Source organism: Salvelinus namaycush, chromosome 8 (genome assembly GCF_016432855.1).
Source record: "Salvelinus namaycush isolate Seneca chromosome 8, SaNama_1.0, whole genome shotgun sequence".
NCBI classification, from domain to species: Eukaryota; Metazoa; Chordata; class Actinopteri; order Salmoniformes; family Salmonidae; genus Salvelinus; species Salvelinus namaycush.
The window spans coordinates 35,404,282-35,419,097 of record NC_052314.1 but is presented as its reverse complement, the minus strand read 5'-3'; the positions used below and the strand labels follow the sequence as shown (position 1 = coordinate 35,419,097).

General features: G+C 42.3%; 1 protein-coding gene across 1 annotated transcript; it reads right to left on the bottom strand.

The window, feature by feature from the left end:
• Window positions 1-3,702: 3,702 nt before the first annotated feature.
• Window positions 3,703-13,564, bottom strand: tbc1d7 (TBC1 domain family, member 7). The gene is made up of 8 exons (XM_038998780.1): window positions 13,253-13,564; window positions 6,856-6,975; window positions 6,660-6,740; window positions 6,290-6,480; window positions 4,941-5,078; window positions 4,537-4,682; window positions 4,168-4,297; window positions 3,703-4,073 (listed from the first exon to the last, which is right to left on the bottom strand). Exons 2-8 carry the CDS (start codon window positions 6,965-6,967, stop codon window positions 3,987-3,989), a joined length of 885 nt encoding a protein of 294 aa, XP_038854708.1. The 5' UTR covers window positions 6,968-6,975; window positions 13,253-13,564; the 3' UTR covers window positions 3,703-3,986.
• Window positions 13,565-14,816: the final 1,252 nt, after the last annotated feature.

Below are 14,816 nucleotides of genomic sequence, written 5' to 3'. Positions count from 1 at the left end.
GTATTTTGTAAAAGACCAGGTCCATATTATAGCAAGAACAGTTCAAATAAGCAAAGAGAAACGACAGTCCATCATTACTTTAAGACATGAAGGTCAGTCAACGCAGAACATTTCAAGAACTTTGAAAGTTTCAAGTGCAGTCGCAAAAACCATCAAGCGCTATGATGAAACTGGCTCTCATGAGGACCACCACATAAATGGAAAACCCAGAGTTACCTCTGCTGCAGAGGACAAGTTAATTAGAGTTAACTGCACCTCAGATAGCAGCCTAAATAAATGCTTCCCAGAGTTCAAGTAACAGACTCATCTCAAAATCAACTGTTCAGAGGAGTGTGTGAAATCAGGTCTTCATGGTCAAATTTCTGCAAAGAAACCACGACTAAAAGGACACCAATAATAAGAGAAGAAACATGAGCAATGGACATTAGACCGGTGGAAATCTGTCCTTTCGTCTGATAAGTCCAAATCTGAGATTTTTGGTTCCAAACGCTGTGTCTTTATGAGACGCAAAGTAGGTGAACGGTTGATCTCTGCATGTGTGGTTTCCACAGTGAAGCATGGAGGAGGAGCATGGAGGAAGTGTGATGTGTGTGTGGGGGGGCGGGGGGTTGTGCTTCGCTGGTGACCCTGTCAGTGATGTATTTAGAATTCAAAGCACACTTAACCAGCATGGCTACTACAGCATTCTGCAGCGATACGCCATCCCATCTGGTTTGCGGTTAGTGTGACTATCATTTGTTTTTCAACAGGACCATGACCCAACACACCTTCAGGCTGTGTAAGGGCTATTTGACCAAGAAGGAGAGTGATGGAGTGCTGCATCAGATGACCTGGCCTCCACAATCACACGACCTCAACCCAATTGAGATGGTTTGGGATTAGTTGGACCGCAGAGTGAAGGAAAAGCAGCCAACAAGTGCTCAGCATATGTGAGAACTCCTTCAAGACTGTTGGAAAAGCATTCCTCATGAAGTTGGTTGAGAGAATGCCAAGAGTGTGCAAAGCTGTCATCAAGGCAAAGGGTGGCTACTTTGAAGAATCTAAAATATATTTTGATTTGTTTAACACTTTTTTGGTTACTACATGATTCCATATGCATTATTTCATAGTTTATGTCTTCACTATTATTCTACAATGAAAAAAATTGTAAAAATAAAGAAAAACCCTTGAATGAGTAGGTGTGTCCAAACTTTTTACTAGTACTGTATGCTGTCCTTTGCGTCACATTTGTTGAAAACTAAATCTGAAAATACTCTTGATACATTCAGTAACACAGTAAGAATATTCCTGGAAGATGTGGGGTAGGTACAACATAAGACAAATAAATTACAAGGGTTTGAGTGAGAGGACTAACTGGTGTCTCCAAGTGGCCACACTTTTCTAAAGTGTGCACAGTTTCTAAGTAATTTCAATGCACTTTTATCATTTAAAGAAGAGTCTTGAACTATAAGGTGAGCTCTCCTAGCTGTGCCATTCAGGAACTAGAGCAAGCACACTTGTAGTTATTTTGTTTGGAACACTGCATCCCCGCAATCACACAATTACTGTTACTTACTCAATCCAAAATGGTCAATTATAAATCGCAATCTGGGTCAGGTGGGCATCATTTCAAAGCCTGTTCCATTGTCAACATGACTAGAAAAGTTATAAAATACGATATTACAGTGTTAGACAAAGACATTATAAAAGGCTTTCACAATGCAATTCAGGGAAACAGATCATTTTGGTGGGCATAGAAAGGAGTCATGAGTGCATTCAGGTGCGTGCGCCATGGCAAATTCTCTTCATAATAGAGAAACCGAGGATCATTCTGTTCAGAATAACCCAGGGTATGACGGCATGTCATCTTGTAACTGTACATCAAACATAGTGATCATAAACTTTGACACTGTACAAGACAAGTTTTATGACATGGAAATGTGAAGTGTACATTCTGGACTCAAGGGTGTTTGTTTGGCTTGCTTGTATGACATCAATTTGGTATTCATTATAAATCCTCAAAGTTTCATCTTTCAAAATATACTGAACAAAAATATAAACGCAACATGTAAAGTGTTGGTCCCATGTTTGATAAGCGGAATTAGAAGATCCCCAAAATTTTCCATATGCACAAAAAGCTTATTTCTCCTCAATTTTGGGCAGAACTTTGTTTACATCCCTGCTAGTGAGCATTTATCTTTGCCAAGATAATCCTGCCACTTGACAGGTGTGGCATATCAAGAAGCTGATTAAGCAGCATGATCATTACACAGGTGCAAGTTGTGCGGAGGACAATAAAAGGTCACACTAAAATGTGCAGTTTTGTCACACAACATAATGCCACAGATGCCTCAAGTTTTGAGGGAGTGTGCAATTGGCATGCTGACAGCAAGAATGACCACCAGAGCTGTTAGAGAATTTAATGTTAATTTCTCAACCATAAGCTGCCGCTTACGTCGTTTTAGAGAATTTGGCAGTACGTCCAATAGGCCTCACAACCGCTGACCACGTGTATGGCGTTGTGTGGGCGAGCAGTTTGCTGATTTGAAAGTTGTGAACAGAGTGCCCCATGGTGGCGGTGGGGTTATGGTGAGGGCAGGCATAAGCTATGGACAATGAACACAATTCCGCAGACCACATGTAACTACGCCAGCCCAGGACCTCCACAATCGGCTTCTTCACCTGCGGGATCGTCTGAGACCAGCCACCTGGACAGCTGATGAAACTGAGGAGTATTTCTGTCTGTAATAAAGCTCTTTTGTGGGGGAAAACTAATTTTGATTGACTGGGCCTGGCTTCCAAGTGGGTGGGACTATGCCCTCCCAGGCCCACCCAAGACTGCACCCCTGCCCAGTCATGTGAAACCCATAGATTAGGGCCTAATTAAATGTATTTCAATTGACTGATTTCCTTATATGAACTGTAACCCAGTAAAATATTTTAAATTGTTTCATGTTGCATTTATATTTTTGTTCAGTATACATAGGAGCCTCTTAAATTTACAGCATTTCCCTCACTCAGATAACAAAACATTTGCAAAAGTTGCCCAATTAGCGGGAGGGATGGGGGCAACTTCTTGTCACGCGAGGTGCTCAAGTTCAGAACCACTGTCAGTCAAAACCCATACAGCGCTGCGAAGCGCAGAGCCAAAGCTCTAACATCATGTTACTGTACAGCCATTGCGTTTCCAATTTAGGCGTTAACATTGCCCAAATCTGCCATTTTCCTGCTACGGGGTACTGCCCTTTCCCACCTGGACAACGGGAACAGCTATGTGAGAATGTTGTTCATTGACTATAGTTCAGCTTTCAACATCATAGTGCCCTCCAAGCTCAACACTAAGCTAAGGACCCTGGGACTGCAACCGGATCCTGGATTTCCTGACAGGCTGCTCCCAGGTGCTGAGGGTAGGCATCAACACATCCGCCACGCTGACCCTCAACATTGTGGTTCCTCAGGGGAACTTCCAGTCAGAGGCTGAAAAGATATGGCATGGGCCCTCAGATCCTCAAAAAGTTCTACAGCTGCACCAGAGCATCTTGACCGGCTGCATCACCGCTTGGTACGTCAATTTCTTGGCATTCAAGCGCAAGGCTCTACAGAAACACAGCTCAGTACATCACTGGGGCTGAGCTCCCTGCCATCCAGGACCTCTATACCAGGCACTCATCACATACACTGCTGCTACTGTTTATCATCTATAATGTTGTCTAGTCACTTTATTCCTAGTTATATGAACATATCTACCTCAATTACCTTGTACCCCTGCACATCTACTTGGTACTGGCACCGTCTGTGTATATAGCCATGTTAATATTACTTTTATATTATTTCTCTATGCTCTTTCTCTCTGCATTGTTGGGAAGGGCCCGTAAGAAAGCATTGCACTGCTAGTCTACATCTGTTGTTTTACGAAGTATGTGACAAATAAACGTGATTGATTTGAGTCCAAGCGTATCCCAATGTCAATGACCCCATCAAGAGGGTCTGGCAGGAGATCTGTGATCCTATACAGAGTGCATGGGGGTGCCACAGTACTTGTGCCACAGGTCAATGGCTTTAGTCACTATTGCGTCAGTGTTCTCCTGGGGCATCTGGAGGAGAAAAACAAATCAATGTGATTGGCAGACAGAAAGGAGAGAAAAGTCTCAAACCTCCAGCGGATCCTATGATGATGACGTCACTCACGTTGCACAGGATGCTGACCACTCCCTCCGGTTTGCTGGTCCCCATCACCACGATCTTGTAGCTGAGAAGGATCTCCATGGCAACAAAGACCAGGATCTTACAGGACCCGCTGATCACCTTGTCCCACACCCTGAAAGAGCAGAACACATGACATGAGTCAGAATGCCAGCATAATAGAAGAGCGATGGGTGTCCTGAAAGCTTCATAGCTAACATGGTACATGACTTCTCTAACCAAGTCCCAGACCCACGCCACTCACATAACAGCAAAGTGCTTCATGTAACAAATGTGATTTGTTGATGCAAAGATTACACCTCTCACGCCTGTGTGGCTGGGTTGTTGAGATAAACAAGCCTCAGTGTGCCTAACCTCTGCAGGCTGGACTCAGGCAGGCAGCCAGCAAAGCAGCGTCTGAACCACAGGCTGTATGGCAGCATGGCGAGGGCCCCAGTATTCTTCAGATGGTTCAGTAGCCGGGGCTCCTCGACACTCAGGTAGTGCTCCAGACTCTTGGGCTAAACCAACCGGACACAGATAAGGGGGGGGTTAGATGTGTTGAGGACACAGGGTTAGATGTGTTGAGAGATTGCTGCAGTGTACACATCTGCTACATGTACATTTTTTATGTTGGATATTTGACTAATCAAAACAACAAAAACAACAGTAGCAGTAACGACAACAACAACAATGAGCAAGGCAGCACCACACAACAAGTGTAGTCCAGACCACCCCTTTCATCCCCTTACCCAACCACCCTCCAATCCACAACTCACCAGGTGGGGAATGGAGTCTCCAAACTTATTGTTGAACTGGTTGACAAAGCTCTTGATCAGCCAATAACAATCCATAGGGTCTTCTACAATCTCCTCCATGGCTCGAGCTATGGACAGGAAGTCCTCATCCTCCTCGTCCTGAAACAGAGACACACCCGTCAGTCTCACACATAAAAAGCCTAACCTACTGATTCTACTGAGAACAAAGAATCAAGTGAAATCAAGTTCCTGAGTAGGACCAGGCAAGTTTCAAGTACTAATGTCACGTGCACAAGTACAGTGAAATTACTTTCTTGCAAGCTTTAAACCCAACAACGGAGTAATCAATGTCAATGTAGTACTAAAAAATAACCTAAGGTAGGACAAAAACACACAAGTAATAAAAATAAGAAGAACACGAGAAGTAAGTAAGCTGGATACAGGGTCAGCTCCAATACAATATTTACAATGTGTAGGGATACTGGCAGAGGTAAGTTGCACGTTCAGAACAAGGGTCTGATTTCATTTCATCTCCCCTCTCCAACTGTTTACGTTCTGTTTACTTTACAATATGCAAAGAAAGGCCCAGTGCAGTCGTGCAACGTGATTTTCCTGTCGTATATATACAGCGCCCACAATAAGTATTGTGACAGTGAAGCATTTTTTGTTATTTTGGCTCTATACTCCAAGAGTTTGGATTTGAAATCAAACAATGACTAGGGGGTTAAAGTGCAGACCGTCAGCTTTCATTTGAGGGTGTGTTTATCCATTTTGGGTGAACCGTTTAGAAATTACAACACTTTCTGTAAATTGTCGCCCCATTTAAGGGGAGCAAACGTATTGGGACAAATTAACTTACATGTGTATTAAAGTAGTAAAAAGGTAAGTATTTGGCACGCAATGACTACATCAAGCTTGTGACTCCACAAATGTGTTAGATGCATTTGCTCTTTGTTTTGGTTGTGTTGCAGATGATATTGTGCCCAATATTAATTAATGGTAAATAATGCATCGTCTCATTTTGGAGTCACTTTTACAGTAAATAAGAATGGAATACGTTTCATAACACTTCTACATGAATGTGGATGTTACCATGATTACGGATAATCCTAAATGAATCGTGAATAATGATGAGTGAGAAAGTTAGACGCACAAATATCATACCCCCAAGACATGCTAACCTCTCACCATTACAATAACAGGGGGAGGTTACCATTTTTTGGGGTGGGTATGATAGTTGCAGACGCACGACTTTCTCATTATTCACTATTCATGATTTGATATCGCGATTAAAAAAAACAGCTGTATTGGACCTTTACATCATTTTTTGTTTTTTTTAAAGGCCCCTCTTATTCTCTCTCTCCTCTTACCGGGGCTGAGGTATCAGAGCGTCTGGGCAGCACTTGGCTCTCCAGCTGGAACATGCGTAGGTACACCAGCGTCTGGGGAGTGGCCATGTGGACAAACCTCATCACCTTCAGGGCCTCCAACACATCCTGGTACTGTTCCCGCCTGTACCCTGCCACCAGGAAGTGGGAGTCACTGTGGGGAGGAAGGATACCTAGAGACAGACACAGGGTGGGTCACATCAGCAAGTCATGCCAGTGGGTTGGTCTGTCAGATGGATCAGTCTAGTGTATGTGTGTCTGGTGAGAAATAGGGTTTTCTATGGCCTGAGAGGTGTGCTGGTATGTGAAATATACTCTGAATCCTGTGGGTAGTCTGTGTTAAAAGACTTACCCAACAGCACTTTCCATACATGGATCCTGTACATTGAGGGCAGAGGGAATCTCTGACTGAAAGTGCTCAGCTTCTCCACGTCTGACAAAGGAACACAAAAAAGGCATATGAACAGACTTGGAGGTAGAAGCAGAGCAGCAGTGATAATAACAATGATGTACCTGTTGTAACAGTAGTAGTATTGTAATGTACATACCCAGTGGGTTGTCCTTCAGTAATATCTCCAGTGATTTCTTCTCCTCCACCCCTCTGAAGCCCACCTTCTCATAATAGGCAGAACGGAAGTTCCTCTGAGGGTCCTCAGCCATACTGTCACCTGGAAAAGCACAGTTTTAAAGAAGGGTCATTTAATGATAGTGTTTCCTGAAAATGACATCAAAACCACAGTAAACTTACTTTGTCAGGCACTGGCAGGCTTAGATCGCTAAAGATACTTAGCCTAACTCTATCATCTCTATGGACACTGGAGTTAACATTAAGGGCAACTCCACAATAATGGAATTACGCTAAGACTCCGATTTTTCGCTTAAAAATGTATACCAACTGTCTCCCGAGTGGCGCAGTGGTGTGCTAGCTGTGGCACCAGAGACTCTGAGTTCGAGCCCAGGCTCTGTCGCAGCCGGCCGCGACCGGGAGGTCCATGGGGCGACGCACAATTGGCCCTGCGTCGTCCAGGTTAGGGAGGGTTTGGCCGGTAGGGATGTCATTGTCTCATCGCGCACTAGCGACTCCTGTGTCGGGCCGGGCGCAGTGCGTGCTGACCAGGTCGCTAGGTGTACCGTGTTTCCTCCGACACATTGATACGGCTGGCTTCCGGGTTGGATGCGCACTGTGTTAAGAAGCAGTGCGGCTTGGTTGGGTTGTGTTTCGGAGGACGCATGGCTCTCGACCTTCGTCTCTCCCGATCCGGTACGGGAGTTGTAGCGATGAGACAAGACAGTAACTACTAACAATTGGATACCACGAAAATTGAGGTAAAATAAAATATATGTATACCAAACAAAAACCATTGATTTCAAAGTTTAACAAATCATACAACTCAATGACTACTTTGAACAACTTACACAGTAAATCAAAAATATAAAAACATTTATTGCAGATGCAAAGTTTAGTAACAGAATTCCAGTAAAGTCTCACCATTGTATTCTGTTACCAAACTTTGTATCCGCACAGTTCTTCCTGTAAATGTGTTTTTTGAAAATGTTCAAAGTAGCCCTTATGCAAATAGTTCTATGGTTTGTTAACCTTTGAAATCACTGGTTTTTGTTTGGTATACTTTTTAAAGTGATTCACTGTAACATTACTATGGAATTCCATGGCAGGTTAGCTAGATTATAATAGAACACTGATAAAACACTACATGATCTACATTGAAAAGTGATATAGATTGTGAGACAACACCTCTTCATTTTTAGGTTGCAGCAAGGTTGAGAACATTTTACTCTGGTTCCCTGAAAGTTCTCCTGGGAGGTTTTATTAACGCACCGAGAAGAGAAATTATAGGCTATTGAAGGTAATTAAATAACTTTCAGGGAACTAAAATGTTGTCAGAACCTCCCTGAAACCTAAATATTTACGTTCCCAGAAAAGACAACATTTTCACTTCTGTTCACAGAACGTTTAAAAGGTCCCGAACAGTGAAAATCATGCTTTTAATCAAATTGGATGATATTTGGATGAAACCAGTTCAAAGTTGGGTGACCCAAATATGAGAAATGACTGTAGCTGGTATATTGATCAAATTTGATCAAAAAGTTATTGGTCCCCAGGGCCTCCCGAGTGGCGTAGCGGTCTATGGCACTGCATCGCGGGGGAGAGCTTTGTATGCATTTCTGTGTGGATTGGGAGGACAGCAGTAAATCCTTGGTAATGCCTGCCTCCTAAAGCCAAGTGTTTGACACGAGGGGAGGGGACCAGTAATTTTCTGTGTGTGTGCATTTATTTCTCAGAACAGAATAGATTCACGAGTTTCAGAAGAAAGTTTTTTGAGCCTGTAATCGAACCCACAAATGCTGATGCTCCAGATACTCAACTTGTCTAAAGAAGGCCAGTTGTATTGCTTCTTTAACCAGCACAACAGTTTTCAGCTGTGCTAACATAATTGCAAAAGGGTTTTCTAATGATCAATTAGCCTTTTAAAATTATAAACTTGGATTAGCTAACACAACGTGCCATAGAAACACAGGAGTGATGGTTGCTGACAATGGGCCTCTGTAGACATTTAATTTACAACATTGACAATGTATTTCTGATCAATTTGATGTTATTTTAAAAATGGACAAAAAAAATTGCTTTTCTTTCAAAACAAGGACATTACTAAGTGACCCCAAACTTTTGAATGGTAGTGTACATATCGAATTTGATTGTCCAATATCAGTTTTACAATTTTCCACTGCTGTGATGCCGAATCGCAGCGGGATGGGGAGTGGGGAGGGCAGGCCCGGTGATGGCTAGACAGGATCCAGCTTTTGTCAAATCAACGTCAAAAGTAGATTTTTTTTTTTTTGCATTTTAGCTAATTCTCCTAACCTGCGGCGTAACTTCTCCTAATCAGCTACGAAAAGGCAAATCTGACATCAATTTGACAAAAGCTGGAACACTTCTAGCCATGACCAGCCTGCCCTGGTGTTTGTAGACAGCCATGTTTTATTATTTATTAGGCCTAATTAAAATGTTCACGCCTAGGCTAAATTAGATTAGAGGCCTAGATGATATTAGAAAAAATGCTGTTTTGTTATTTATTAATGAAAATGTTCATACAAATAGCCTAAAAGGACAGGTCGTTCGCAAATTATATTATATTTGGAAGTTGCGTTTTATTATTGGCTGTGTGCTTAGGGTCATTGTCCTGTTGGAAGGTGAACCTTTGCCGCAGACTGAGGTCCTGAGTGCCCTGGAGCAGGTTTTCATCAAGGATCTCTCTCTACTTTGCTCTGTTCATCTTTCCCTCAATCCTGACTAGTCTCCCAGTCCCTGCCACTGAAAAACATCCCACAACATGATGCTGCCAACACCATGCTTCATCATAGGGATGGTGACAGGTTTCCTCTAGACATGACGCTTGGCATTCTTGTTTCTCATGGTCTGAGAGTCTTTTGGCAAACTCCAAGCGGGCTGTCGTATGCCTTTTGCTGAGGAGTGGCTTCCGTCTGGCCACTCTACCATTAAGGCCTGATTGGTGGAGTGCTGTAAAGATGGTTTCCTTCTGGAAGGTTCTCCCATCTCCACAGAGAAACTCTAGAGCTCTGTCAGAGTGACTATCAGGTTCTCGGTCACCTCCCTCACCAAGGCCCTTCCCCCCCCGATTGCTCAGTTTGGCCGGGCGGCCAGCTCTAGAAAGGATCTTGGTGGTTCCAAACTTCTTCCATTTAAGAATGATGGAGGCCACTGTGTTCTTGGGGACCTCCAATGCTGCAGACATGTGTTGGTACCCTTCCCCAGATCTGTACAGTGCCTTGCAAAAGTATTCACCCCCTTGGCATTTTTCCTACTTTGTTGCAACCTGTAATTTAAATTGATATTTATTTGGATTTCAAGTAATGGACATACACAAAATAGTCCAAATTGGTGAAGTGAAATGAAAAGAATGACTTGTTTCAAACACTCGAGTGGTTTAGGAGGAAACATTTAAATGTCTTTGAATGGCCTAGTCAAAGCCCAGACCTCAATCCAATTGAGAATCTGTGGTATGACTTAAAGATTGCTGTACATCAGTGGAACCCATCCAACTTGAAGGAGCTGGAGCACTTTTGCCTTGACGAATGGGCAAAAATGTGGAGTGGAGTCCAATCAAGTTGTAGAAACATCTTAAGGATGATGAATGGAAACAGGATGCACCTGAGCTCAATTTCGAGTGTCATAGCAAAGGGTCTGAATAATTTTGTAAATAAGGTATGTTTTTTTATATATATATACATTTGCAAGAAATTCTAAAAACCTGTTTTCGCTTTGACATTATGGGGTACTGTGTGTAGATTGCTGAATATTTTTTATTTTAGTTAAACCATTTTAGAAAAAGGCTGTAACGTAACAAAATGTGGAAAAGGTTAAGGGGTCTGAATACTTTCCGAAGGCACTGTATGTCTAAGCTTCTAAGGTAACTTCTGCTTTACAAAATATTGCGAAGAAGTCTATCAGTCAACTGTATTCTATAATTACACTGAACAAAAATATAAACGCAAATGTAAAGTGTTGGTCTCATGTATCATGTGCTGAAATAAAAAAATCCCAGAAATGTTTTATATGCACAAAAAGCTTATTTCTCTCAAATTTTGTGCACACATTTGTTTACATCCCTTTTAGTAAGCATTTCGCCTTTGCCAAGATAATCAATCCACCTGACAAGTGTGGCATATCAAGAAGCTGATTAAACAGCATGATCATTACACAGGTGCATCTTGTGCTGGGAACAATAAAAGGACACTAAATGATGCAGTTTTGTCACACAACGCCACAGATGTCTCAATTTGAAGGAGTATGCAATTTGCATGCTGACTGCAGGAATGTCCACCAGAGCTGTTGCCAGACAATTGAATGTTAATTTCTCTACCATATGCCACTTCTAACGTTGTTTTCGAGAATTTGGCAGTAAGTCCAATCTGCCTCACAACCACAGACTATGTGTAACCACACCACCCCAGGACCTCCTCATGTGGCTTCTTCACCTGCGGGATCGTCTGAGACCAGCCATCCAGACAGCTGGTTTGCAAAACCGAAGAATTTCTGCCCAAACTGTCATGGTATGGGCAGGCATAAGCTACAGACAATGAACACAATTACATTTTATCAATGGCAATTTTAATGCACAGAGATACTGTGACGAGATCCTGTCGTGCCATTCATCCGCCGCCATCACCTCATGTTTCAGCATAATACTGCACGGCCCCATGTCGCAAGGATCTGTACACAATTCCTGGAAGGTGAAAATATCCCAGTTCTTCCATGGCCTGCATGCTCACCAGACATGACAACCATTGAGCATGTTTGGGCAGCTCTGGATTGAAAAACAGCATGTTCCAGTTCCTGCCAAAATTCAGCAACTTCGCACAGCCATGGAAGAGGAGAGGGACAACATTTCACAGGCCACAATCAACAGCCTGATCAACTCTATGCAAAGGGAGATTTGCAGCACCGCATGAGGCAAATGGTGGTCACACCAGATACAGACTGGTTTTCTGATCAACACGCCTACCTTTCTTTTAAAAGGTACTGTATCTGTGACCAGCAGATAGAATAGAATACAACTTGATTGTCCATCCAGGATGGCCATTTTTCTTCGGCACCACCTTCCATTAAAATAATTACACACACCTACATTCTTACATCATACACATGTAAACCAGTCAGTCCATCATGTTGCATACACTAATAAGATAGTTGCATATCTGTATTCCCAGTCATGTAAAATCCATAGATTAGGGCCTAATGAATTCATTTCATTTGACTGACTTCCTTATATGAACTGTCACCCAGTTAAATCTTTGAAATTGTCGCATGTTGCGTTTATATTTCAAATCAAAATGTTATTTGTCACATGCGCCGAACACAACAGGTGTAGTAGACCTTACCGCGAAACGCTTACTTACAAGCCCTTAACCAACGATGCAGTTAAGAAAAATATTTACTGAATAAAGTAAAAAAATAAATGAGCAACAATAAAATAACAGTAACGAGGCTATAGGTACCGAGTCAATGTGCGGTGGTACAGGTTAGTTGAGGTAATTGAGGTAATATGTACAGTACCAGTCAAAAGTTGATGTCTTCACTATTATTCTACAATGTAGAAAATAGTAAAAATAAAGAAAAACCCTGGAATGTGTAGGTATCCAAACTTTTGACTGGTACTATACATGTAGGTTGGGGCAAAGTGACTATGTATAGATAATAGATAATAAACAGCGAGTAGCAGCAGTGATTATCTTGTTTTTTGTTCAGTGTAATTACAAAACAATAGAAATGCAATTGTGTATTGCTGCTGTTTGTCTGCTATCCAACAGTCCATGATTATCTCTGTTGACCATGTGAGAGAGCATTTTTAAGAGAAAATGGGTTGAGTCATGCCAATTAAGATCGGGATGACGTGGCCCATTGTTTCACTTGTCATCAATGACATGTGGCCCATTGTTTATCTTGGTACCTGGAAAAGACCACATGGGCAATTCCAATAACTGTCAGTCAAGGCGATCTCATGAATATAAGCTGCCACCCCACTCAGCATTTTCTTAAGGCTTCCTGATAGTTAAAGACGCAAGAAAGTATACAATTTCTTCAATTCTGAGCATTTTAATAGCTTAAAAATATTATGGGTGATGTGTTGGTCATTCAAAGGCTATTTTTACTTGGGAAATAGGATGACTGTCCGGGACCTTTATGGGTTAAGGTTCGTTTTAGGTAAGGTTTATAGTTAAGGTTAGGCTTATGTTATGGACGTCCCAAGCATCCATGATATCCCTAAACTTGAGTTTCTAGTATTTTCTGTGACAGTGTTAAAATTACACTTTACTGAAAACCATTAAACTGTTGGATGAATAACGTAACAGAAGTATAGTTTACTGTTAAAATGTGCTTTATGTCAAGCTTATTTTGCCTCCTACCTTGTACCCGTGGGCCTCACCACATCCACGCCCTTTCCAGCTTGCAGTCACCGGGGAAGGAGCTCTGAACCCGGGCGCGACCTACACGACTGTCTGCAACCAGCTAGCTATCTCTCTAGCTAGATACTGTAACCACTATTGGTACATCTTCTTCTCATATGCTTAAATCAACGTCACTATGAAATCAACGTCACTATGCAAGCAATGAAACCCAAGCTAGCAATACCAAAGATGTTTGAATAACACAAATTACATGCCCAGCAATGAGAAAGTGAAACGCAGGCTATTGATCCATTCATAACATGTTGACCATTTCCTCATCGACAGCACGTGCAACCAGCAGATGGCAATGAACATTATATTATTTGCTGTAGTTACAGATATCTTCCAATAGAAGGTGTACTGTAGCTGGGTAACAAACATTCAATGTTTACTTTTATTTAACCTTTATTTAACTAGGCAAGTCAGTTAAGAACACATTGTTATTTACAATGACGGCATACACTACGGTCTACTGCCATTCTACACTGAAAAAAAATATAAACGCTACATGTAGTGTTGATCCCATGTTTCATGAGCTAAAATAAAATATCCCAGAAATGTTCCATACGCACAACAACTGTATTTCTCTCAAATTTTGTGCACAAATTTGTTTACATACATGATAGTGAACATTTCTCCTTTGCCAATATAATCTTTCCACCTGACAGATGTGGCATATCAAGATAATGATTAAACCGCATGATCATTACACAGGTGCACCTGGTGCTAGGGAAAATAAAAGTCACTCTAAAATGTGCAGTTTTGTGGGAGCGTTCAATTGGCTGACTGCAGGAATGTCCACCAGAGCTGTTGCCAGATAATTGAATGTTTATTTCTCTACCATAAGTCGCCTCCAACGTCATTTTAGAGAATTTGGCAGTATGTCCAACCAGCCTCACAACCGCAGACCATGTGTATGGCGGTGTGTGGGCGAGCGGTTTTCTGATTTGAACGTTGTGAACAGAGTTCCCCGTGGTGGCGGAGGGGTTATGGTGTGGGCAGGCATAAGCTATGGACAATGAACACAATTGCATTTTATCAATAGCAATTTGAATGCACAGAGATACCATGACGAGGTCCCGAGGCCCTTTGTCGTGCCGTTCAACCGCCGCCAACACCTCATGTTTCAGCATGATAATGCACGGCCCCATGTTGCAAGGATCTGTACACAAATTCTGGAAGTTGAAAATGTCCCAGTTCTTCCATGGCCTGCATGCTCACCAGACATGTCAACCATTGAGCATGTTTGGGATGCTCTGGATTGACGTGTACGACAGCATGTTCCAGTTCTCGCCAATATCCAGAAACTTCCCACAGCCATTGAAGAGGAGTGGGACAACATTCCACAGGCCTCAATCAACAGCCTGATCAAATCCATGAGATCCATGAGAAGGAGATGTGTCGCGCTGCATGATACAAATGGTGGTCACACCAGATACTGACTGGTTTTCTGATCCGCGCTCCTATCTCTTTTTTAAGGTATCTGTGACCAACAGATGCATATCTGTATTCCCAGTCATGT